Source organism: Gymnoscopelus braueri (assembly GCF_963280865.1).
Source record: "Gymnoscopelus braueri genome assembly, chromosome: 7".
Taxonomy (NCBI): domain Eukaryota; kingdom Metazoa; phylum Chordata; class Actinopteri; order Myctophiformes; family Myctophidae; genus Gymnoscopelus; species Gymnoscopelus braueri.
Genome location: NC_137608.1, coordinates 47,346,259 through 47,372,727, shown reverse-complemented (window position 1 = coordinate 47,372,727; position 26,469 = coordinate 47,346,259). Strand labels below are relative to the sequence as shown.

The following is a 26,469-nucleotide window of genomic DNA, read 5'->3' as shown; positions in this document are numbered from 1 at the left end:
GCGGTGACATACTGTGACGTGTCGTGAACACACATGCCAATCTCAGTCTGATTCAACTTCCAATCTCTCAGTCAAATCATGCAAAAAATGTGTTATGCAATAGAGGAACATTCCATTTGGCTGTAGCCAGGGGTGCTTCGTGTCTGATTTAACATATACTATTGGTTTCTCCCAATAAATCATGATGTATATCCTATTTTTGGCTTACTATTAGTTATTTTTTATTTTTATTTTTTTTAATAATTCGACTAAGAGACCCGCAGTCGACTCGGACCCCCCGTGACTAATTAGTCGACTATTCGACTAGTCGAGGTCAGGCCTAGGATGCACTAATATACTGTATTGAGTCACAAAAAAAAATGGCGGGTGTGGGAAGAGGAATGGCGTTTCTTAAAAAAGGATGCACTGTCAGGCTACATAAGAGCCTAGGTGCCCGGACCGGGCACCTAGGCCAGTGGTCCGGGCCAGAAAAGAATATCTGAGTGATCACGAGAATGCACACGTGCAACAATGTCGGGTTTGTCGGCTCTGTCAACAAAACATTTAGACAGGCCTCTATAATGACATGCCCAAAATAGGACCACCAGGTTGAAAGTGGTTTAGTCCGTTTTGGGCTTTTATAAATATTTAACCAATGGAGAAAAAAAAAAGTATTAACAAGAGCTTGGGACTAAATAATAACTACATTTGGTCCATTGGAACACAGGTTCTTCTTTCTTCCATTTCCTGAAAATGAACAGTGTTGGACATACCGTACAATGTGTCCGGCCAACGGCGATGATATTACAGTGTAGCCGTTGGAATTGAGTGAAAGGGATGTTATGTATCAGATGGGAGGAATGGAATGGAATCTTCCCTGGCTTAATGCTTCCCATTTATCTCTCCATCCCTTCCCTCCCTCCATCACTTTATTATTTCATCTCTCCATCTTTCCCCTCCCTCCCTCTTTCCGTCCATCCCACCTGGCTGGCACTGTCCCATCTTTCCTCGTGTGTGTGTGTGTGTGTGTGTGTGTGTGTGTGTGTGTGTGTGTGTGTGTGTGTGTGTGTGTGTGTGTGTGTGTGTGTGTGTGTGTGTGTGTGTTGTGTGTGTGTGTGTGTGTGTGTGTGTGTGTGTGTGTGTGTGTGTGTAGGCACACGGTGATATCAATGACACCACTCTATGACGTAAAAGGACTCACGCGTGTGGCATGTGTGTTCGCGACACGTCACACGTGTGTCACCACTGTGATGATGTGGCAAATTCTGTGTGTGTGCGCGTTTGTGTGTTTGTTTGTGTGTGGTTGGAGGCAGCGTTGCCAGATTCCGTGAGAGAAACAAGCAACCAGGTCTAGGAAAACCAGCCCAAAAGAAGCGACTATGGGCCACATGAGCACTTCAACATAATGCATCAGCTATTTGAAAATAGCAGATCTACAAGCTCACAACGCGTCGCGATGCGACGCGTTGAGAGCTTGTAGATCTGCTATTTTCAAATACAATCTTGCGGGGAAATTATAATAAGCAGACCTGGCAAACCCTGGATGGAGGTATACACACACACACGCACACACACACACACACACACACACACACACACACACACACACACACTGTGACGTGTCGTGAACACACATGCCACACGTGTGAGTCCCTTTTACCTCTTAGTCATGGTGTTGTCATTGATATCACCGTGTCGCCTCATTGTGTTGCTGATACCTGCTGATAGTGGTGCTGATATACTCTGCAGTAAGTGGGACAGGGGTGCATCCTGAAGTCTCTATAGTCTCAAACCGTTTCATGTCAAGGACCCTCAAATTGTACTTGGCCCCGCGGACCCCCATCTGAAAATATTTGGTGCCAGGGAGTTGGTCAAAGTAGGAAATAATAGTGGTTACTATTGTTGTGACGCTGTATTAAATAATTTAGCTGGGGACCCCCTGGTACCCCCCTCAACGACCCCTGGGGGATCCCACTTTGAGAACCAGTGGTCTAGTCAGCTCATGACTGAAATGACGCCAGTTATGATGGTAAAATGCGGACAGGGGGGGGGGGGGGCTTGGTTCACGCCTGCGATGCTAACACTGGTGCTACCCCCAGGTTGCACTGATGGAGCTTCACAGTAAACTTATTTTACAGGATGGCCAGAAAGAACAGTCTCTCGAGGCAGTCTGTCGGCTCACACACTTTTCAAATGCTTCTGGAATATGTATGTTCATCAGAAGCGCTGAAAATCAGCAAATCATTTTTTTTACTGTTATGTACTGTAAATCAAATTAGTCGATGCCTATCAAGCTTGCTGCTTAGCAGAAATGGACATATTGAATGTTGTATTAGTTTCTGATCAATAGGAATACATATTTAACAGAAATGACCAACAGGTGACAGCCTCCTGCATGGGAAGGTTTTAGTAGGTGAAAGTACAGACACTGCATTCAAAGATTGTGGAAGAGTTTGAGAGGCTTGAGAGACTACAAAAAGATCCACAGCGTTGTGACACGTTGTTAGCTTGGAGATCAGTGACACCATCCTACTACCTAGCATAAAACTTAAGCTGTAGCCAACAGTTGGAGACTGTGATGGTGCTTATCGTAGCCTGCAGTTATGGATGTTTGTGACTGTGAAGCAGGTTTGTAGTCGTTAAAATGCATCAGATCATCTTATCTGGCTAAAGAAAGGTGCAATTCCAGACAGAGTTTTGATCAAATCCAGTTCTAGCAAGTCCCCATGTAGTTGGGTCAAGTGCATCCCCAGGTACGGACTAGGTACTAGTTCTGTTCTGTTCATGTACAAAACGGTGCAAGTAATGAGCCGTGTCCTGTTGTTCAATGCAGTTATTGTTGGTGACTGCAATTATTTAGAAAACCTCAAATGAAACTCATCCTGAGTGTGTGGTTTGGTCAAATTCCTTTTTGGCTTGTTGCCAATGTGAGTCGGTGCCTAAATCGCATTGAGTTTCTATTGGGACTTCATGCATGTATGTGTGTGTGGGGGCGTGCATCTGCTACAGCACATGCATGTATTGAGCTGTTGGGACTGTGTTAGCGTTCAAGGGTTCTCAGTTACACTGGGGCTGTCAAACACTGGTCTCAGTTCTCTCAACCACAACCGACCCGATGAACAGACTATAGCTGGTCTACAAGCTCACAGCGTGAAATTATGTTCCCTATTTATTGTATGACAAAATATATAGGGCTTAACCCTTTAAGACCTGAGGCGATTTTTTAAAATGTTTTCAAAATTTTAACAGTTTTTTGAAAAAAATCTAAAACATTTTTTTTCAAGATTTTTCAAAAATAGTAGATCTACAAGCTCGTAGCGCGGCACTCGGTGCCGCGCTATGAGCTTGTATATCTGCTGTTTTTGAATAGCCAAAGACATCTAAAGTGACACAGATGCGTTCCAGGTATCAATGGGTTAAGAGGTTAAATGTCGTTATTGGATTTTGAATAAATGTACTCTATGTTCACTTCAAACAAATCTGGACAGACTTTTTTAGTATTCATTCATAGTATCATTTTTAATAGTTCAGAGGTGCACAGATGCAATGAAAATCAACATGTTGGTTTTGAAGTTGGATTATTCAATATATCAGAATCAGAAAGACCTTATTGTCACACCTTAAAAATACTGTACAGTAAAAGTTAATTTGCCAGGGTTCCTCAGATTTGTAGTTCATTAAAGGTATCATGACATTCATTTTCACTTTTTTTATTTTCAATGTTTTATTTGGGGTTTTATGACCTCAATTACACCCAAAAAACCTTACAACATTCAGTGGATTTTCTGTGGTCTGGGGTTTTCTGAATAATCAGGCTGAAAAGTAATCTGAGCTTGGCCCTTCGACAGTGAGGTCACTGTCGAATAATCCCGCCCACTCTCCTCCTCGCCCCTCCCCTCCCCTATCCTTTCCTTTGGGGGGGGGCGGAGCAGAGGCGATGATTGACAGGCAAAATCCCTCACCAGCGACACCCGCAGGCAAAGATTTCTTTTTTCATTGCAGTTGAAAAGGCTTTAGAAATGTGGGAGAAAAACACCTGCCATTGATCACTGGAATGGAATTTCCACTTAAAACTTTTTGTACACTTTTGAAGGACCAGGACAAAGACTTTGAATGTGGTGTAAAAGTGAATGTCATTAAACCTTTAATAAAAAACAGAATACGGCTAGCTATGTCACCATATAAATAACATCAACACATAATAAAAAAAACGAAGGTGTTACAAATAGAAAGTCTTTTAATTTAAAACGCCTATCTTCATATTATTCACTAAAACCTCAAATTTGTATACATCAGGAAACCTATCGTTGTATATTGCCCAGCCCTAAGTTTTATTCTGAAGTAGTAAATTAATAATTTAGCAAGCTTAGGAGCCGAGCCACACGCACTCTCACTTACTAACCCCCTCCCAGATCCTTAAACTGACCTTAACCACACCGAAGGCCTAATGTTAGCCTGACTTTAACCACACAAACCCATAAACGTAACCACGGGCATGCGTTTGCCCAATGCATCATGAGTATTGTCCCGCAAATCGATCCTTTCTAAGTGCTTTGAGTGGAAGTGAGTTCAAATGAAGGTCCTCTGTCCAGGAAGAAAGTGTGTGTGTGTGTGTGTGCGTTCAGAAGGAGTTATACATCGCAGCATTGAGAACCATTAGCTAAATGAGTTAAGCCCTGTGGGAATCTCATTAGAGAAAGAGATGCAATCTCACCTATTCCTCTCTCTCTCCTTCTCTCGTCTCTCGTTTGATCCCCCTCCCCTCTGAGTGAGTGATTGGGCCGTTAATACCGATCGTGATATAACACGGGTCCCGAACATCAAAGCCTCTCTCTCTCTGTGTGTGTGTGTGTGTGTGTGTGTGTGTGTGTGTGTGTGTGTGTGTGTGTGTGTGTGTGTGTGTGTGTGTGTGTGTGTGTGTGTGTGTGTGTGTGTGTGTGTGTGTGTGTGTGTGTGTGTGTGTGTGTGTGTGATGTCCTTGATCCGGGACGAGGGGAGGCATGCGTGTGTTGTCACAGTCTCCAATCTAGAGTTATATATGTGAGCAGTGAGCACTTAGCTGATGAGACCATACCTGGAGTCAATGCACACACACACACGCACCCACACACACACACACACACACAGACACTAGGGCTGTCAACTTTCCTCAGAAATGATATTCGAATATTGGTCCTAAAAATTGGCAGATATTCGAATATATTCGAATATTATTATTATTATTAATTATTATTATTATTATTATTATTATTATTAATTTTTTTTATTATATATATATTTTTTTAATGTTTTTTTTTTTTTTGACAGAAACAATACAAAAAACTATGTATCGATTGCTCGGATCCAATAAAACATATATTTTGTTTGTGTTAATAACTTGAGACATTGTTTTTTGTATTGTCCCTGTCAAATAAACATTGGGGAAAAAAAATATTTTTAAATATTCGAATATTAATTTTCATATTCGAATATACATATTTTCCCCATATTCGAGGAATATTCGATATTCGAATATTAATTCACCAGCCCTAACACAAAGTAAAGTTCCTGCCCACCACCACGGAGACCAGAGGTACTCTGTGGTGCCTCAGGCTCGGCCATGCGGTGATTAGAGGGAGGGAAGCTGGGCGGGAAGGGTGATCTGGTACAGGTTGGCAGCAGCTAGTGCACCTGTTCAGTGGAGAGTGGAGCTGAGAAGGATAGCGTGTTTCTCCACACGCATTGCTATTAAAAAATAGCAGATCTACAAGCTCATAGCGCGGCACTGAATGCTGCGCTACGAGCTTGTAGATCTGCTATTTTTGAATTTTTTTGAAAATGTGCAAATCTTTGCTTCTGGGGGTTCCTACTGTAGAACAGAATATTTTCAGATGGGGGTCCGCGGCCAAATATATAATACATAATAATTTTGGGGGTCCTTGACATGAAAAAGTTTGAGAACCACTGATATATATACATAGCAACATACGTTTTTCAACAACAAAAAAAACTGTTAGGATTTAGAAGACATTTGTAGAATCCCCCAGAAGCAAAGATTTGAGTTAAAAATGTTCGCTTTAAAAATATATATATTCAAAGATTTGCACAAATGTTCACGATTTTTCAAAAATAGCAGATCTACAAGCTCGTAGCCCGGTCTTAATGGGTTAAGAACCTGTCCATGGCAGAGTAGAGTAGTCTTCCTTGTAATCCTGCTCTGCTTTGAGTTGCAACAGAGCTTCGGTAGTTCAGTGGGGTCAACCAGGTAGACAGCCCGCTGATTCTGGCTAAGCCCCCCCCCCCCCTCCACACGCACACACGCACACACGTACTTAACTCACATTCACTGCCAAGCTACAGTAACTAGGTGACCTGAATTTATCTTAGGTTTACTGAGCCAAGCTTTGAAGCTCACTGTTGTTAGTGATATATTCTTCAAATCTAGTCAGGTTGGCAAAGGAGCCCCTCAAATTTGAATGTTTATCGAAGACCGTCAAGTGACACATTTTGTGAATCTTTGTTATAACACAGAGAAGGGTAAAATAAACAACAACATTTGAGTAAGTCAGCGCCATGACAGCCGTAGAGAATGTCAGGTATATGTCTTTGGGTTTTTTTTCCCCGGAGGTGTAAGCTTTAAAAGCTGTAAACTGCTGACATGACATGGCTTCGATCACTGCGTTAAGTAAGTGGATGTGTTGGATCATGTCGTATTGTCAGTGGCTCTCAAACGCTTTCATGTCAAGGACCCCCCAATTACTATAATATTTGGCCGCGGACCCCCATCTAAAATTATTTTGTGCCAGGGACCCCAATACAAGATTTGTGTTTTTTCAAGATGCTTTGAAAATAGCCAATGGAACCAAGTGGACCCTCACAAATTGAACCAAATGGACCTGTGTAGTGGTACATATAGATTGATGTCATTTGTTATTTATTTTTTGATTATTTCTTAAAAAGATGCTAAAAACTCTCCTGTTTGGTCTGTGGTGTTCATAGTTGCTTTATGGCACTAAGAAGTCTAGGGTTGGGATCCAGATCCGGAGGAACCAGATCCGACATTGAGGAACCAGAATCGGTTCCATCACATTTGGAACCGGACTTACTGTATATACCGGTGGTTCTCAAACCTTTTAATTTCAAGGAACACCGTAACTCTGAGAGTGTACAAATGGAACCAAATGTTACGGGTCCATTTGGTTCCATTTGTACACTCTCAGAGTTACAGACCTGTAAGCAGGGCCGGCTGGTATCAATGGGCTAGTGGGGCTAAGCCCCCCCTATCTTATGGAATAAAGATGAGAAATTATTATTAAAATGTTTTAGAAGAGATTGTTTTATATGCTGGTGGAACCTGGAGCAGCAACAGCATCAAACAGTTACAAGAAAAACACAAAATATGTCAAAATGGGCTGATTTCTTTTAGCCCAAATCAGCTTCCATTGGCTTTCATTGAGTTGAGTGATTGACAGCTGACATGACACGCCTGCTTGATTTACTCATCATTGGGGCTAATATATTTTAGCCCCCAAGCTCCGCCCTCACTGGCTTTTGACCAATGACAGAAAGGTGTACCTTTCTGTGCTTTGTTCTGGGAAAGTGAAGGAGGATTAACAGGCAGGCGCCAGTATTCAAATGGATTGTAGATTATTTACTTTCTAATCCGTCTTCAGAAAGGTATTGTGGATTTGCTTCATTTATCTGACAAGGTTAAGAAACATGATTGCTGCTTTAATCACATTGGAAGTGGCTCAAGCTGTTTGGGGAAAGTTAACATCGCTAGCTGTGTGTGTGTGTGTGTGTGTGTGTGTGTGTGTGTGTGTGTGTGTGTGCAGGGGTGTAGTGGAGGGGGGACGCGGGGGAGCGGCGCTCCCTCACTTCTCTATTAAACTGCTTAAAAAAATAAAAAAATAAAAAAATATGATTCTTTTTTTAATGATTTTAAAAAATATCATTTGCACATTTAAAAGCAACACATTTGTAACAACAGCATAATATTGGGTTGTGCAGGTGAGATTTAGAAAACCCTGTGGGGTGGTCCACAGGCCAAATAAGCAGACTTGGCAAGAGTCAGACTCAAGAGCTAAGGGTGGATCAGAGGTTAACCCTAAAACCCCAAAAAAAAAAGACCTCCAATCCGCGCAAGACCCGGAAAATGTTGACGCATGCACGCGCGCTAATGTGTCATAGGGTCTATTCCAATGTGCTGCACATTTTAAAACAATAGTATGTCTGCATTAACTACTGAGCCACTTAATGACCAACAAATTAAATCCTAATTATTTTGGATAATAATAATTGAGTCTCATCAGTACAGACAGTGCTTCAGCCTCAAAAGGGCCACTTTAGCTGCAAAGGTGAGTGGGTGCCTAATATTATACATCATATGGCTAATATAGAGATTGCTGGCTTTTCAAAAGACAGTGTTACTTGAGGACAGAAGGAGATCAAGTTCTACCAGCTAAACCACTTGGTTTGGTTTGGCATGTAGTATGGTAGCTAGTGGATTCCATTAAGGTGATCAGGTATTCTCTGTTGATGAGAAAGTCCAAGGCATGCACATGTAACAACGGAAAAAGACACACCCTACAAGCTACACTTGATTTGTTTTTGATTTATTAGACATAATAATGCAATGTTAAATGCTTCTCACGGAAACGTCAAGGATAAAATGCCAATGGAACACTGGAACAAGGAAACTTGAGAGACAAAAAAGATATGTACATGATGAGTGATTAATGAAGGGCATGCCAGGATTTTAATTGATTGCAGTCAGTGTCACAATAGTTTGATGTGAAGGCACTGTGAGGACATGGCAAGGCACTTTGAGGACATGTGAAGGCACTTTGAGGACATTAGACACATAACGACACCTTTATGGGGTTTTTGGGCCTAAATATATGGTAATTGTTCGGGCCGGCCCAGTAGGGCCCAGTTAGGGTCGGGCCTTAATTTTCAGGCCCGTTGAGAACTCTTAGACAGACAGACAGACAGACAGACAGACTGTGTGTGTGTGTGTGTGTGTGTGTGTGTGTGTGTGTGTGTGTGTGTGTGTGTGTGTGAGTGTGTGAGTGTGTGAGTGTGTGAGTGTGTGAGTGTGTGAGTGAGTGAGTGAGTGACAGACAGGGAGAGGCTGTGTTTTAATTAATTGTCTGGTTCTGGTCTTATTTTGTTTATAAAGTGCATGCTATTCTTGTGTGACCCTCAACACAGGATTTGATCATTCCAGGCTCAAATTATTAGTATTGCCACCACCACCAATAATCATGATATAAGAGCAGCTATCTGCACTTAGAAACAACGTCCACTGGAGCAGTGGAAGCTCTGTTTTGTTGCGGGTACTTGTGTTGTTGTGGAGCATTTCCTATAACAAAGTATAGATAGCCTACAGTAGTGTCATTGCTGTAACTTGCTATCTGGAATGTGATGCTGTTGCTGCAGGGTGAACTATGAGTATCATATAGTATAATGGATGTCTTGTAGCCCCCCCCCCACCCAAAAATCACCACCAGCCGCTACTGCCTGTAAGGGTCCATATGGAACCCAGAAGGTCCCTAGACCTCACATTGAGAACCACCTTAAAAATCTTTATAAAATACTCTATGTATGTATTTATGATAGCATTTTTTTATAATGAAGGCCCACTTTTATAGATATTTTTGGGCGGTGAAACCGCCCCTATATGTGAGGTTTGGACATCGACATTCGCTGCACTGTGATTGGCCACCATTGTACCCATTGTACCCCCCCAACCCTGCGCTGTGATTGGCCACCATTGTACCCCCCTAACCCTGCACCGTGATTGGCCACCGCTGACTCTATTCAGGACTGTGATTGGCTAGTGAAACACATGACACATGTGCATAGCCCTATAAATAGGACTATGCACTTAAAAAAAACACATTTATGTTTTTTTTTAAGTTAGGGGTGTACAATGGTTGGTCCACAATATTACTTTTCTTTAAGTGAACTTCCATCACTGTGATGACCACTGTGACCACCCCGCCCAACCCTGAACAAGGCAGCCTGGTCTGTCCCCAGAACGTTGGTATTTTTGAGTCTCCTGTGTCTACAATACATTTGTTGGCATTGGCAGCTATAGACCATATTCACACGGCGGCCATGTTTCTATGAAGTCAATGAAAGTAGCTACCCCGGGTGGTGGCACTTTCAATGTTAAATTCCAATATGGCCGCCGTGTGAATATGGTCTATGGGTTTGCGGCGACTCCTTTATCCAACTTGTCTTTATGAACCTGTGTGATAACGCTGTAAGGTTGATGAACTAAAACTAATGCACTTCAACTTGTATTATCACAGTATAAGTATTTATACATCAATTGTTTTCTTTCTGGGTTGCCCTGTCTGTCTGTCTCCTTCCCTCCTTTGGCTAATTTCTCCAGCTACATTTACCTGATAACAAGAGTGGATGAATGACGCATGAATACTAATACAATATTTGTATAGTACTTAACGTTTTTACTTAAAGTAAAGAAAAGTCAAAGCTGAGCTAAACTGGGTCGTCAGGCTATTATTAGCTCTTTGAGGATATCAGACATTAAAAAAAAATACAATGGGAGCAAGTACAGTACGCTATCGAGTCACGATAACGGCAGACTGGCAAATATGTTTTTAATACTTTATTATGGAGGTTCTTTCACACTGTGGTGTAATAACATTAATTCCATCAAAGATTAACCACTTAAACCCTATATGCACATCAATAGTGAAAATAGCCAATCTACGAGCTCAAGACATGTCGCATTTTGGCGGGCTGTGAGCTTGTAGATCTGCTATTTTCACAGAATGTGCGCCTATTATTGCCTATTTTCACCTATTATGTTATGCCCAGAATAGGGACGCTAGGTTTCATGTGGTTAAAGTAGAGACGACTTTGTGATGCATTGTTAGCTTAAGCAGATCAGTTATTTTTGGCGAGCTATGCCATCATACTATGGAGAATAAATTGGCATGAAATGTGTCGAGTGTAAATGTGCTGAACTCTTGAATGTTTACATCTTTCATCTTTTAACTTACATACTGTATGTCACTGTCTTCTCTCTTCTCTTCCGTGACTCTTCTCATTAGTTAACTCTCTTCTCTATCTCTCCATCTATTCTCTCTTCAAATCTTAGCTTTCTTTCTTTCTTTCTTTCTTTCTTTCTTTCTTTCTTTCTTTCTTCTCTCTCGTCGTCTTCTTTGTAAGACGTGGCCGTGTCCTTGGGAACCATTTAGTAGATTAACAAAGCCATATATCATCAGAATTTATGGTCCTACTCTCTCTCTCTCTCTCTCTCTCTCTCTCTCTCATATTCCTTGGATTCTGTCCGTCCGTCCGTCCGTCCGTCCGTCCGTCCGTCCGTCCGTCCGTCCGTCCACATACATACAAACACAAGACCATCATTTACCCCTTTGGATTAATCACACTTGATGACCCCCCCCTCCTCTCTCCTGTCCCATGCTAACATTTGCATTGTGTGTGTGTGTGTGTGTGTGTGTGTGTGTGTGTGTGTGTGTGTGTGTGTGTGTGTGTGTGTGTGTGTGTGTGTGTGTGTGTGTGTGTGTGTGTGTGTGTGTGTGTGTGTGTGTGTGTGTGTGTGTGTGTGTCCAGGCTACCTCCCTAATGGGATCCATGCAGTGGAGGCCATGTTGGCTGCAGCCAGCATCGGAGCCATCTGGAGCTCCACCTCTGTTGACTTTGGAGTCAATGTAAGCACCGTGTGTGTGTGTGCATCTGTGTATGTGTGTGTTTACTTGCATTTCTATACGAGAGCCTAATGTCCCCACAAGTATAGTAGAATTTGAGAAATGTACATTTTGAGGACCCTTTCCTGGTCCTGTGTGCGTGTGTGTGTGTGCGTGCGTGCGTGCATGTGTGTGATGAGCCCTACCCATGGCCACTCTTCTGAACAGAGACTTTCTTTCTGCTTTCTATTGCTGAGTTGATACTGCCCCCATGTGGCAAAACCGGATAACTACACCTACCAATAAATAACTACCAGTAGAGCAGTTGTTCTCATTGAAACATTTATCATTTATACATATTAGGCCACGGAGATTTCTGTTATATTAGCTAGATTTAGTACAGAATTGTACAACTGTCTTTACTGTAGGTGGGGAGAGTGAAGTACAAGCTCACTTTTTGGGCGGTGAAACCGCCCCTATAAGTGAGGTTTGGATATTTGTACAACAAATCCTGCGCTGTGATTGGCCAAAATTGGCCAAAAATGTACCCCGCCTAACCCTGCACCGTGATTGGCCAATCACAGTCTATTCAGGACTGTGATTGGCCAGTGTCACATGACACATGTGCATAGCCCTATATAAGAAACCATAACTTTAAAAAAAACATAAATTTGTTTTTTTTAAGTTATGGTTTCTTCCATCATAAAGAGTGTTTCAATAAATGTATTTATTTTTTGTACATGATTGGTTGACTCCATTCAGTATTGTGATTAGCTAGCAAGACACCGCCCACTTCACACAGGGTGTGATTTTTTTTATGTAATAATAATACAAAAAGGAACTGTTTTGGACTTTGGTGTCCAGCCCACAGCGACGATGTGATACTTTTAAATTCAGCTAAATATATAATCTCTCTCTCTCTCTCTCTCTCTCTCTCTCTCTCTCTCTCTCTCTCTCTCTCTCTCTCTCTCCCCCCCTCTCAGGGCGTGTTGGACAGGTTTTCTCAGATCCAGCCCAAGTTGATCTTCTCCGTGGCGGCGGTGGTTTATAACGGCAAAACACACGACCACATGGAGAAGCTGACCAGCGTTGTCAAAGGTTAGAGAAACGCCGTTCCACACGTCATCGTCCAAAACCCCCGTCTGGTTGAAAATGACGCCGACTCTCTGACCTTAGAAACGGCAGGAGACGAGTTATACGAGATAAGATCAAACCTCTTTAAATCCGCCAGGTTAAACAGGGTGTAGGCGGCAGTGGCTCAGGGGTAGAGTTGCCGGTAGAGCGGCCGGATGGTGAACCGTGAGGTTCCCAGTTCGAACCCGGATTCCCCCTGAGTTAAAGTAATACTAGGTAACGTTTTCAACAAAACTAAAGTTAAATTGTATATCTTTTGCGAGTGGCAAAAGTTTCACAACACCCACTCCGTGAATTTCACCACCGGAAGCCTTTTATTTATATATTTTCTATTGAACGTGTACGGGGGGGACTTTCCCGGGAAAATGACGTTCCTGGCCAACGTCATGACGTCGTGGCCAACGTCCTCAGGAACTACCGCAACGGTTTCCTGTTTGGCCAGGAACTACCGCGCTATTAACAAAAAGGAACCTCACGCTGATTTTAAGATAATGTAGGATTGGAAGATCGAAAAAGAACAGAAAAAGAAAGCACAGCTCATGGTAACTAATGCTCCACTGGCTAAGAGAAACGATCCGTAGATAGTATAAAACAATTAAAAGATCGCTTTTTGAAACGCTTCCGGCTTCCGGTGAAAACGAATGGAATTCTGGGTAATCGAGGACTAGGGAAATTGTATGCAGTGACGGTAGTGACCAGCAGAGGTTGCTAAAAATCGTTATTTGTGATTCTGCATTGTACAACTTTAATGTCGAAGTGTCCTTGAGCAAGACGCTGAACCCCTAATTGCTGTGTGTGTGTGAATGGGTGAATGTAATGCACAATCTATGTAAAGCGCTTTGGATAAAAGCGCTATATAAATGCACCATTTTAGACAGGGTTGTTAGAGTAATAAAGGTACAATCTAGATGAAGCTCCAATAGAATCACATCACAACAAAATGTATGGACAATATGAGTTTTTTTTTTCCGGATGGTAACGAACATCTTCGATTGACATTCATTTCCGTTTCCGGTGTGCTACAATGAAATGTGTCACTGCGAGAAAAAAAAAAAAAAAAAGACCACTTCGCGTAGAACTACGCGACTGGCACGCTGCGCAATTATTTAGGTTTGCGTAGAACTACGCGATTGGCACGCAATGTGTTAAGACCTGAGGCCGATTCCACAAATGCCTTCAAAATCCGTAGTTCTCAAACTTTTTTTGTGCCAAGGACCCCCAACATGATATGAATTTGACAGCGGACCCCACATCTGAACATGTCTTGTGCCAGGGACCCCCCAGAAGAGAAGACTTGTGTTAAACAAAATCTAAATTATTCCGAATTTTGCAAGCACTTTCAAGATTTTTTCAAAAATGTTCAAAAATAGCAGATGTACAAGCTCGCAGCGCGGCACGAAGTGACGTGCTGTGAGCTTGTAGCTGTGTGTGTGTGTGTGTGTGTGTGTGTGTGTGTGTGTGTGTGTGTGTGTGTGTGTGTGTGTGTGTGTGTGTGTGTGTGTGTGTGTGTGTGTGTGTGTGTGTACACAAGCACTCTACTTAAGTATTCTTACATTTTCAATACTTTTACTTTTACTACTCCACTACATTTCAGAGACAAATATTGTACTTTTTACTCAATTATTACAAAAAATACATTAACCACTTCAGCCCTATATACATTTCGGCCATTTGAAAATAGCAGATCTACAAGCTCACAATGCGTCACGATGCAACGCATTGTGAGCTTGTAGATCTGCTATTTTCAAAAAAGATTTGTATACATTTGAAAACTCGGGACATTCTGCATGATGAGTACTTTCTAGTTTTGGTACTTTAAGTGCATTTAGATACCAATACTTTGTATGTGTCTGTCTTCAGGACTTCCTGACCTCAAGAAGGTGGTGATCATTCCCTACGCTCGTTCTAAACAGGACATAGACCTCTCCAAGATCCCCAACAGGTATGTGGCAGTGGACAACAGCGTTCCTATTCTGGACATGTCATCATTTGCACTTATCCCGTTTATTTGGCACAATTAAAAGAATACAAACGACGAGAAAAGGTAACAGAAAAGGGACGACTCAGGAAACCCCAAGAAAGGCCTATGCGAGAGAGAGAGAGAGAGAGAGAGAGAGACTTTTGGCAGCCTGATTATAACTTGATTATAATTGCAAAAATCCAGCCTGGAGGTAACAAATGCAATAATATGAACAATCTGTGAAAATAGCAGATCTACTGTACAAGCTCACAAGCTTTTTTATCCCTTAATATTATTCTTGTAAGGCAGCCATTGTTATAATTTTGCTCACAAGCTCTTTTACCCTAAATATTATTCTTGTAAGGCAGCCATTGTTGTAATTTTGCCTTATAGGGGTGGGGTAATAATTGTGATCCTCTTTAAGCAATAGAATTGATGTGAAAGAGTGACATCTAGTGGCTGAATGTTGTCTTCCATTTATACATTTGTAACTCTGAGCGCGTGGGGTCCATTTGGTTGCATTTGTACACTTTTATCCCCTTTCATTTGGGGGTGTCTGTTTTGTTTTGGTGTTTTCAACACCCCTTGGTGGACACATTTGTAAAGAGTGATGTACATGCATACAAAGACAGCCCTATTACAATAGTTGTGCATCGCTCTGTGGCTTAAATAAATGAAAAGCCTTTTAAAAATAGAGCACCGAAGTCTGACGTCACTGCCAGTAGAGGGCCAGTAGAGGGCGCTGTTCCAGGGTTCGTGGCTTTATTTTTTGTGTCGAAATCCCCATTTGTGAATCTTAGATCACGTCATATAAGAACTGTGTTCCAAACATAAACACACCACCTTGGCGTTTTTGTCAGGGGGGTGGCTCTGCATCGTTTATGATATTCATTCATATTTGATACAGCCTGTTTCTGGCGAAAATGGAATTAATTCTGCCTTAAAAGTCTTAAGAACTAATACTTCCGGGTCTGAAATCACTGTCCCCACAGCAGCCGCGTTGATGGGAAATGTAGTCTTTGGGTTGTTTGACTAGTTTCTAGTGTTTATATTGTGTTACTCAGTCGATGCTTTATATCCATATGAGTAAAAACGCCAGGGTGGTGTGTTTATTTTTGGAACACAGTTCTTATATGAGGCGATCTAAGATTCCCCAATGAGGATATCAATACAAAAAGTAAAGCCATGAACCTGCGGAATGCGCCCTCTACTGGCAGTGACGTCAGGACTTCGGTGCTCTATAATAATGTAATAATAATATCTATCTAATCTATTGCTTTATTGGCATGATAAAATATGTTTTACATTGCCAAAGCATACATACAGTATAACATCAAACTGTCACAACATTACATATGAGACAAGTAAATAACATACATCCTAACCCCTCTCTCTCTCTCTCTCTCTCTCTCTCTCAGTGTATATCTAGAAGACTTCTTGGCGTCGGGTCGTGGTGAGGGGGACCAGTATCCTCAGCTGGAGTTTGAGCAGCTCCCGTTCAGCCATCCGCTCTTCATCATGTACTCCTCTGGTACCACAGGAGCCCCCAAATGTATGGTCCACTCTGCTGGGGTGAGCACACACACACACACACACACACACACACACACACACACACACACACACACACACACACACACACACACACACACACACACACACGCACGCACACGCACACGCACACAGACCTTTACATCGAGTGACTGTGTCTGTAGGCTATATATTTATGTAATCACAGGTAATGGGGCGGGCAGCAGGTTCATAATTTGACGGGTGGGTCTGGATTGGATTTTGAGATAATCACGGGTAACGGGTCGGTTTGCGGTTCTGTTTATTAACAGATTGAGTGCCAAAAACGGTCCGGACCATTTTTGAGAAGCTATGTGTTATGTGCCATAAACGGTCCGGACAGTTTTTGGCCCATTTTTTTTTTAAATATAATTTTTCCCACGTGGGGCGCTCTATCGAAACTTTGGGATCATCCAAGGAGTCTCTAAGAAGGAGAGGCCGGATGTGGATCCATGTCAAAAATGCTTCCGGTCGTCCGCTCCAATGTTAACTCCTTGACTAAAAGCTTAATATCTCCTATTTAAATAAACAAGCCGTTTTCGATCGGCGATCACTCTGCAACGGAGGATCGCGTTAGAAATACTATTGTTCCAGGCGTTAGTCGGGACCCTCCGCCGTCTCGCACGCACGCTTTGTTTACATGCGCGTCCTCGTCGGGGCTTCTACAGCACGCAACATATCAGCGTAAGTGGATGGAAGATATGCTGGCACTAGATGTATGTACTCTATTTTAATAAACCTCTGGCACACGATGTGTTAAAGGACGACTTCACCCATTTCCAACCTATCCTCATATAATTGGTCCTCACTAATGCTCATGATAATGTGGTGCCATTTTTGTCTATTCGGTCCGTGTCTCAGAGGAGGGCTGTGGACGGTTCAGAAACCCGCCTACCAGTGACACCGTCGTTAGGCAGGTTTTTCTTTTCAAACAAGATTTCTTTTTTTTTATGTCGATTTTTATTAACGCAAGAACAATGGCTTCCATTAGCATGCACATTTTCCAGGAATAGAAAGCCTGCCGTTTCTATTAGCTTGGATTCCCCATCGATGATGTCACTGGTAGGCGGGTTTCTGAACTGTCCACAGCCCTCCTCTGAGACACAGACGGGGTAGACAAAAATGGTGCCATGTTATAATGAGCATTAGTGAGGACCAATTATATTAAAGGTTCTATGACATTCATTTTCACTTTTTTATTTTTTATGTTTTTTGGGGGGTTTTATGACCTCAATTACACCCAAAAAATCGGAACTTTGAACATTCAGTGGATTTTCTGTGGTCTGGGGTTTTCTGAATAATTAGGCTGAAAAGTAATCTGAGTTTGGCCCTTCGGCAGTGAAGTCACAGCCCATTAATCCGCCCGCTCTCCTCCTCGCCCCTCCCCTCCCCTATCCTTTCCTTTGGGGGGGGGGGGGGGCGGAGCAGAGGCGATGATTGACAGGCAAAATCCCTCAACAGCGACACCCGCAGGCAAAGATTTATTTTTTCATTGCAGTTGAAAAGGTTTTAGAAATATGAGAGAAAAACACCTGCCATGGATCACTGGAGTGGATTTTTTTGTTAAAACTTTCTATACACGTTTGAAGGACCATGACAAAGACTTCTAATGTGTGGTAAAACTGAACGTCATGAAACCTTTAACCCATTAATACCTGGAACGCATCTGTGTCACTTTAGATTTCTTTGGCTATTCAAAAATAGCAGATCTACAAGCTCATAGCGCGGCACCGAGTGCCGCGCTATGAGCTTGTAGATCTGCTATTTTTGAAAAATCGTGAAAAAATATTTTTCTGATTTTTTTTCAAAAATCTGTTAGGATTTAGAAAACATTTTTAAGAATCGTCTCAGGTCTTAAAGGGTTAAGATAAGTTGAAAATGGGTGAAGTCGTCCTTTAACGGGTGCGGTTTGCAAAAGGACTCTAGTCCAGGGTGCTGAGGAGAGAGGAGCAGATGTGATCCTTTACTAGCCTCCCAAAGCACCTTCATGACCACTGAGCTCAGCGCTCGTCGTCCAGGCCAGCTGGGGAGGCGTACTCGGTCAGAGCAGTGTTTCCCAAACCCATTTTTGTGGGTCGTGAGTAAATTTCCCCCCTTTTTCCCCTTTTTTCCATTATTCATTTTATTTCAAAAGATTTTCAAATAAAGCTTTTCATACATAAACAAAATGTATTCAAAGTCGAACACATTTTCAAAAGAATTTCATAAATAAAATGTAAACAATTAATGAACGAATTCCATAAATTCCACAAACTTTTAAGCGGAAGTGAAAATAGCCGATCTACAAACGCATCCTGAGCTTGTAGATGCTATATTCACTTGTTTGGGTCCCGGGGAGACATCAAATTTCTCTTTTGGGTCACAGGCTAAAAGGTTTTGGAACCACTGCGTTAGAGGGACAAAAGTGGATCTCTTGAAGCTTGTGGGAGCCACAGACACTGGGCCAAGGACAGGTAGAATCTGAACATGGGGGTGAATGCTGCCCATAAGATTGATAGTTGCAGTCTTAGACCAGCGATTTCCAACCTGTGGGTTGGGGCCCAAGTGCACCCCCAAATAATTGGCAAAACGCCACGATTTTAATGATAATTGAACATTAATATATATTTTTTTAAATAATAACAAAATAATGTTCAAAAACACCTTGAAAAATGAGTCTCCATTGTGATACCGATAATAGTAAGTTAAAGTATGCTGCGTCGTTAGTTCCATTGATCCAAGCGAGAACACAATCGATCGATTGATCATAAAATAAAATAAACTCTTAAAATGCACACAGCCCACCCAGAGGCACCCATCGGCAGCCATTAACCCTGTAAGACCGGAAACGCATCTGTGTCATTTTAAGATTTCTTTCGCTAATCAAAAATAGCAGATATACAAGCTTATAGCGCGGCACAGAGTGCTGCGCTATGAGCTTGTAGATCAGCATTTTTTTTTATCATGAAAATGTGCACAAATATTATCATTTTATTATTTTAAGCTAACATGTTTAAAACATTTTGTTCCAGGGACCCCCAGAAGCAAAGATTTGAGTTATAAATGTTCGCTTTAGAAAAAGATTTGCACCGATCTTTCAAAAATAGCAGATCTACAAGCTCATAGCGTGGCAGTCGGTGCCGCGCCATGAACTTGTAGATCTGCTATTTTTGAATAGCCATCTAAAATGACAGATGCGTTCCCGGATTGAATGGGTCAAGGTAGCTCTCCACCGCACCGACGTCGGCGGCGCTAAAGGTCCTTACACACCGGGGCGATTTTTTTCATGCGAATAATACGTTATTTTTTAAAACCTTTTAAAGTCAATGCAAGCTTCCACACCAGTTTCGCGGAGCGAAAAAAGCGTCTTTTAATTATTTGGAACGAGTCCGAATTTTGCGTATATTCGCATATTCGCCGGTGTGTAACCGCCTTGAGTGTTGGAAAGCGTCTGTTGCCTAAATTCTGCTGTTGAATGGGCAGTGGGTACACTGTCACGTCGGGTCGCAAGTGTCAAGTGAGCCCTTATCCAAAAACAAAAGGTTGAGAACCACTGCTCTAGACTAATTTTTGCAATTCCTAGGGCATAACTAGGCGTGGCAGTAACGCCAAAAGGTGTGGAGTCTGCCGGAAATATACTGTGTAGAAGTCGGAATGAATGAATAGCTCTTGTATGGCCAGACCTTGAGGAAATATATATATATGTTGCTCCCTTAACCCATTCAAATCCAGGGACGCATCTCTGTCATTTTAGATTTCTTTGGCTATTCAAAAATAGCAGATATACAAGCTCATAGCGCGGCACCGAGTGCCGCGCTATGAGCTTGTAGATTTTTTTTAAAATACTGGAAGAAACTCTTTGCAAAACTTGAAAATATGTTTTAAGCCGAACATTTTTAACTCAAATCTTTGCTTCAGGGGGGGCCCCTGGAACAACATATTTTGAGATGGGGGTCCGCGACCAAAATGCATGTAATTTTGGGTGGTCCTTGACATGGAAAAGTTTGAGAACCACTCATATAGCGACATACGTTTTTCAGAAAACCGTTAGGATTTAGAAGACATTTGTAGAATTCCCAGAAGCAAAGATTTGAGTCACAAATGTTCGCTTTGAAAATATATGTATATTCAAAGATTTGCACAAATGTTCACGATTTTTCAAAAAATAGCAGATCTACAAGCTCTTAGCGCGGCACCGAGTGCCGCGCTAAGAGCTTGTATATCTGCTATTTTTTAATAGCCAAAGAAATAAAAAAAATGACACTTTCCCGGTCTAAACGCGTTAAGGGTTCAATTCGGTTACATTTCGGAGGATTGTACTGTGCGCTCGCTCCTCTAGCCTTGCACCTTCACACTGAAACTGAAATCTTGGCCAAAAAACAAAAGAGACCTCATTAACATAATTATGCATGGGTTTTCTTTATTGCGAACATGTATTTACATAGTAGTCGACGTGTTTTCATGCTCCACTGACACGCATTAGCGGGGGGAAAATAGACTTGAAGCGTAAAAAAAAAAAAAAAGCAGCAGGAAAGCACACGCTTATTGCATCCGTCTCGTGCTCAGCTTGCTGGAGATTGCAGCATTGAATACAATTAGAGCGTCATAAAAATGCATCGAAAATGTCGCCTGTCGTCGACGCTTTCGGGCGGAAACCTTGTATATTTTGGTGGTTTTCTTTCATAGATGAATGCCCTACTTCAGTGGTTATCAACATTTTCCATGTGAAGGACCCCCCCCATCTCAAAAATATGTTGTGCCAGGGACCTCCAGGAGCAAATATTGGTGTTAAAAATGTTCGCTTTAAAAATATATATATATTTAAAGGTTTTCACAAATGTTCTAAATGTTTCAAAAATAGCAGATCTACAAGCTCATAGATTGATGATTGTGACGCTATATTAACAAATTTTGCGGTGCCCCCCCCCACACCACACTTTAAGAACCAATGCCCTAGCCTACTTCATTATACAAGAGTGCCGCACAAAAGTAGTGCTTTTACGTTAAAATTAATGTTTTTTGGACATATACGGTTTCTACCTGACAGCGACGCTGTGTGTAGCTCTCCTGTTAGACGTGATCATATTCACAAGGGGAAACTCATGCACACACACACGCACACGCTGACACACACGCACACGCTGACACACACACACACACACACACACACACACACACACACACACACACACACACACACATGCTGGCACACACACACCTAGACACACAGGTCACATCTGCTACCAGAGGTTCCCTAGTGTGACCCCCCCACAGTCAACAGATGTGTCACATTTCCATCAACCGCGGGTTCTCTCTCTCTCTCTCTCTCTCTCTCTCCTCTCTCTCTCTCTCTCTCTCACAAACACATAAGAAATGCAACTAAAAATCGATAGTAGAAAAAAATATATCCAAAATGTGTAAAGTAAACTTCTGGAAAATGTTGAAAATTTGCCCAAAATTCATACGCCTGTATTAATGTGGGCAAAACTATAAAAGCTGAACCACGTTAACATTCAAATAAATAAAACCACAAAAAGTAAACCAACAGTATGGTTGAAAAGCCCAAGACATGTGTGCATTATGTTTAAAACAATAGAAGTTCAGAACATAACAAAAACAAGCACCTACTTAAGGTACAGCATGGTATAGACATAGTGGAGTATGAGCTTAGGCAGAGTGCAGTGTAGAGTATTCTAGATGTGTGTTCCTGTTCTTATTTGTGTTTTTCTTCTTAAAATGTAGACCTAAGCCTATTTCATACCCTGTTGTACAACAGTGTGTAGTTTGTCAAAAGGAACAAAGCTAACTATGCAAAAATCTTTGCAAAAGTCTAAAATCCTGCAGGTTGAGATAGAGCTAGTTGAAGTTTCTTTGTCTTTCTTTTCCCGTTCTCACCACCAGATGGCAGCCAAAGTCCATCACTGTACGACACAATTAGAGAGTGTGTGTGTGTGTGTGTGTGTGTGTGTGTGTGTGTGTGTGTGTGTGTGTGTGTGTGTGTGTGTGTGTGTGTGTGTGTGTGTGTGTGTGTGTGTGTGTGTGTGTGTGTGTGTGTGTGTGTGTGTGTGTGTGTGTGTGTGTGTGTGTGTGTGTGTGTGTGTGTTAGAACAACAAATACAGAGAGGCTAATAAACAACCACTCCACATTCAAGGATGAAACACTCAACATTCAGCACTAGTTAACCAACCACACACACACACTCTCTCTCTCTCTCTCTCTCTCTCTCTCTCTCTCTCTCTCTCGCTCTCTTGCTCTCTCTCTCTCTCTCTCTCTCTCTCTCTCGCTCTCTTTGCCAGAAATAATAACCCATCCAGCTGTGAGGGGCCAGTCACTGCTTGCCAACCAGTGTGAAATTATGCACCGTTAACCCAAGTTGTGTGTGTGTGTGTGTGTGTGTGTGTGTGTGTGTGTGTGCGGTCGCTCAGGGTAGCTTTAGATCAGCAAAGTTCACAGTGGAGTATGGAGCCGTTATTAGTGAGGCTATTAATACGTTTTAAAATTAACGCCTCTCTCTGTCTGTCTGTCTGTCTGTCTGTCTGTCTGTCTGTCTGTCTGTCTGTCTGTCTGTCTGTCTGTCTGTCTGTCTGTCTGTCTGTCATTCAGGGAACCCTCATCCAACACTTGAAAGAACACATCCTGCATGGCAACATGAACAGCAGTGATGTCATCATCTATTACACCACGGTTGGTTGACACACGTACGCACACACGTGAGCGGATTGCGCGCGCGCACACAAGCACACGTACAGCACACACACACACACAGGTGCATCTGAATTGTTACATTCAAATCCGTTACAATTCATCACCAGGTAAGGACTGTATACATACTGTATACATTGGCCTATTGTGTGTGTATACATACAGAAATATCGGTACCGTTGCATTTTATGCTGGCACCGAGTGCCGCGCTATGAGCTTGTAGATCTGCTATTTATTTTTTTTAATCGTGAACGTTTGTGTAAATCTTTGAATGTATGTATTTTTAAAGCAAACATTTGTAACTCAAATCTTTGCTTCTTGGGGGGTCCCTGGCACAAAACGTTTTGAGATGGGGGTCCGCGGCAAAATACATAACCTAAAAATGGTTTCTAAATCAGTGGTGCGCCAACTTTTTTCATGTCAAGGACCCCCAAAATGATATGTATTTGGCCACGGACCCCCATTTCAAAACATTTTAGTTCCAGGGAACCCCTATTTTTGAATAGCCAAAGAAATCTAAAAATGACACATGCGTTCCGGGTCTTAATGGGTTAAGATGTTCCATTAGCTGAGTGTTTCCAGTGAGCCAGCATGTACAATAGCTGCACCCTGACTCTGTTTGACCTGAACACGAGCTCAATTAGTATCATTGCTAACACCTACACCTTACACAGCTATTTATGTCAATATGGCTGCCATGACAATGGTCTATATTGCATTGGACTGATACTTTAAGCAGACTATTCTGTCTTGATTAGTGTCACTTATCCTCACTGTCGGGTGGAAACCTTGTATGTCTCCAAAACTGTTACTTTTAGAAAATGGAAATTCCAATAATAACTCCAATGTAGTTATTATTTAGAAACAAGCTCTTGGCTGAAAATAGCCAATGTACAAGCTCACAAGCTCAGAACGCTTGTGAGCTTGTAGATTGGCTATTTTTGTGGAGAAATATTTGAAGAATGAAGAAATAAAATAATGTCTGAAAAGCTAGTTGCTTGTTAATTTCACTCAGAAGCAATCCATGGACATATGTTAGCTGATCTAAGTCAGCTAACATATGTATACAGAACATTTATACACATCAATGACTCCACCTTTCTTTTAGAACGTGGTTTGACTGACCAATCAATGATAAGCCTATACTTAGTTGAGTCATTATAATTAACACACACCATATCACGACTCGCAGACTATGATCTTTTTCCCCTGCCCTTTCTCCCATGTCACAAGAATGGGTCACTACGACCTGTAGTTCTCTAAACATGATCCCAGAAGACTAAAGATAAGCCTGGCTATTCTCCACCGAGGCAAGGCCTATTTGCACAACACTGAAATGTTGAAATCACATCACTCAGCCTGTATTCAGGCCTAAAGGGTGAAACACATATTTAAAAAGTTCAAAACATTTTAGGTTAGGATGAAGCTTGGGTTTAGTCATAATACGCATTGTCGCACCAGTCTGAATAAAGAGGCGTCAAACAAATGCCATGACGACATTTTTGAAAGTGTTCGCTTGTAATGATATGCCGAAAATTGGGACTTCAGGGTTAATGTGGTTAAAAAGGACAAAATGAGGCCACTTTGCTGTTGTGTGCCACTGTGCGTAGCGCATTGAACATAGAACACAGAAGGAAAAGCAGAGAGTTTTCTGAGGAGATAAGGAAAACGGTGATAAACAACCATGGTCTATGTAAAGGTTACAAGACTAACTCCAAAGAGCTTGACATTCCTGTCACCACTGTCGCCAAGGATATTAAGACGTTTAAGGCCCGTGGGACTGCAGCCAATATCTGGGGACGTGGCCGCGGGAGGAAAATTGGTTCCAAGATTGAAACAGAAAGATTGTTCGAACGAGGAAAACCTCAAAATAGAGCCAAGCTTGATCTTCCACTTCAAGGTAGAACCGGCCGTCGCTCTGCTGAATGAAAAACGGGCTCCGTGTTGGAAGTGAAACAATCTATAAGAATATAATCTACCGTACGCCAATAGTGTCACATCGCGAGGTGTTGAGATTATAGATCATCTGTTGTTGAACATTTATTTTAAACATTTTGTTTAACTTTTTCGCCTACATTGACATGCTCAAAATAGGAACGCCAGGTTGAAGGTGGTTAACCGATGTGTGTGTGTGTGTGTGGTGCGTGTGTGTGTGCGTGTGCGTGTGCGTGTGTGCGTGTGTGTGTGTGTGTGTGTGTGTGTGTGTGTGTGTGTGTGTGTGTGTGTGTGCGTGCAGACTGGGTGGATGATGTGGAACTGGTTGGTGTCAGCGCTAGCGGTGGGAGCGTCGGTGGTTCTGTACGACGGTTCGCCCCTCGTCCCTACGCCTAACGTCCTGTGGAGCCTCACCGATCAACTGGGGTAAGTTAACATGCACACACACACACACACACACACACACACACACACACACTCAGGAGTGTGAAAGCAGTTGACGACACTCACCTACGTTTTCCATGATTTGGGACGTTTCCAGCAGCAACGTACCAGACGTCTGTTGAGCATCATGGACACGCGTTCCATCAACAGCTCTTTCAGTGGTCTATGTTAACGTCTGCTGCTTAGGGAGAACATCGGTGTCTGAAGATGGTGATTTAACTGTGGCATAGCGTGGTGACAGTATACCACACTTTGCCAAGACAAAAGGTTACTGAGACGAAGTCCGTAACACGTGCAATTGGTTAACTCATTAAGACCTGAAGCCGATCCTACAAATGTCTTCTTAATCCCAACAGTATTCTGAAAAAAACGTATGTTTCTATATCAGTGGTGCTCAAACCTTTTCATGTCAAGGACCCCCAAAACTATATGAAATTGGCCGCGACCCCCATCTCAAAATATTTTGTTCTAGGGACACCCCCAGAATATATATTCAAAGATTTGCACACATTTTCATAATTTTTCAAAAATAGCAGATCTACAAGCTCGTAGCGCGGCACTCGGTGCCGCGCTACGAGCTTGTAGATCTGCTATTTTTGAATAGCCAAAGTGTAAAATAATTATTTTTTAGCTCAAATTAAAAAATGACACAGATGCATTCCAGGTCTTAATGGGTTAATACCTATCGTCTACCTTATTCATTGATGTATTTATTTATTTATATAGAGACTTTTTTATTGTGCCCGTTTACTTTTACATTGAACAGTGAAAATAAGGCTGTATCGAATAGAATTGAATAGAATTGAATTAACAACCCTATGGCGAACACATCACATGCTCAAGGACAGCTATGAATGACAACGCATGACACGAGAGGACTAGAGGACACAGGTGTGAGCTCCTAGTGAATGAATGTATTTACATTCACAGCCAGGGGCAGCCAGGAAGAACAACACACAATACGTGAGCTCCAAGGATAGTTACATGGAATTCTGTGTCTATAGGTAAATGTCCCAGTTTCTGTCTGCCTCTCTCTCCTTTTCTCTCTAATGAACGGAGGAGGATGTTGAAGCCAGTATTGATCCTTTCCATTGTCTTTCTGA

At 42.1% G+C, this 26,469-nt stretch overlaps 2 protein-coding genes across 2 annotated transcripts in view; one reads left to right on the top strand and one right to left on the bottom strand.

Annotated features, from left to right (window-relative positions):
* The window catches only part of LOC308089083 (acetoacetyl-CoA synthetase-like), a gene marked incomplete at both ends in the record, with an annotated part of 34,530 nt that extends 33,549 nt beyond the window's left edge, over nucleotides 1-981 (bottom strand). The window contains one exon of the mRNA XM_080433655.1: nucleotides 963-981. Within this exon, the coding sequence (XP_080289781.1) occupies nucleotides 963-981 (19 nt within the window). The remainder of the gene's footprint in view (nucleotides 1-962) is intronic.
* An 8,961-nt stretch (nucleotides 982-9,942) lies between these two features.
* Nucleotides 9,943-26,469, top strand: part of LOC308089082 (acetoacetyl-CoA synthetase-like) — a gene marked incomplete at its 5' end in the record, with an annotated part of 39,703 nt that continues 23,176 nt past the window's right edge. The window contains 7 exons of the mRNA XM_080433654.1: nucleotides 9,943-10,006; nucleotides 11,569-11,666; nucleotides 12,626-12,740; nucleotides 14,637-14,718; nucleotides 16,155-16,308; nucleotides 22,889-22,969; nucleotides 25,224-25,348. Coding sequence (XP_080289780.1) covers nucleotides 9,943-10,006; nucleotides 11,569-11,666; nucleotides 12,626-12,740; nucleotides 14,637-14,718; nucleotides 16,155-16,308; nucleotides 22,889-22,969; nucleotides 25,224-25,348 — 719 coding nt within the window. The remainder of the gene's footprint in view (nucleotides 10,007-11,568; nucleotides 11,667-12,625; nucleotides 12,741-14,636; nucleotides 14,719-16,154; nucleotides 16,309-22,888; nucleotides 22,970-25,223; nucleotides 25,349-26,469) is intronic.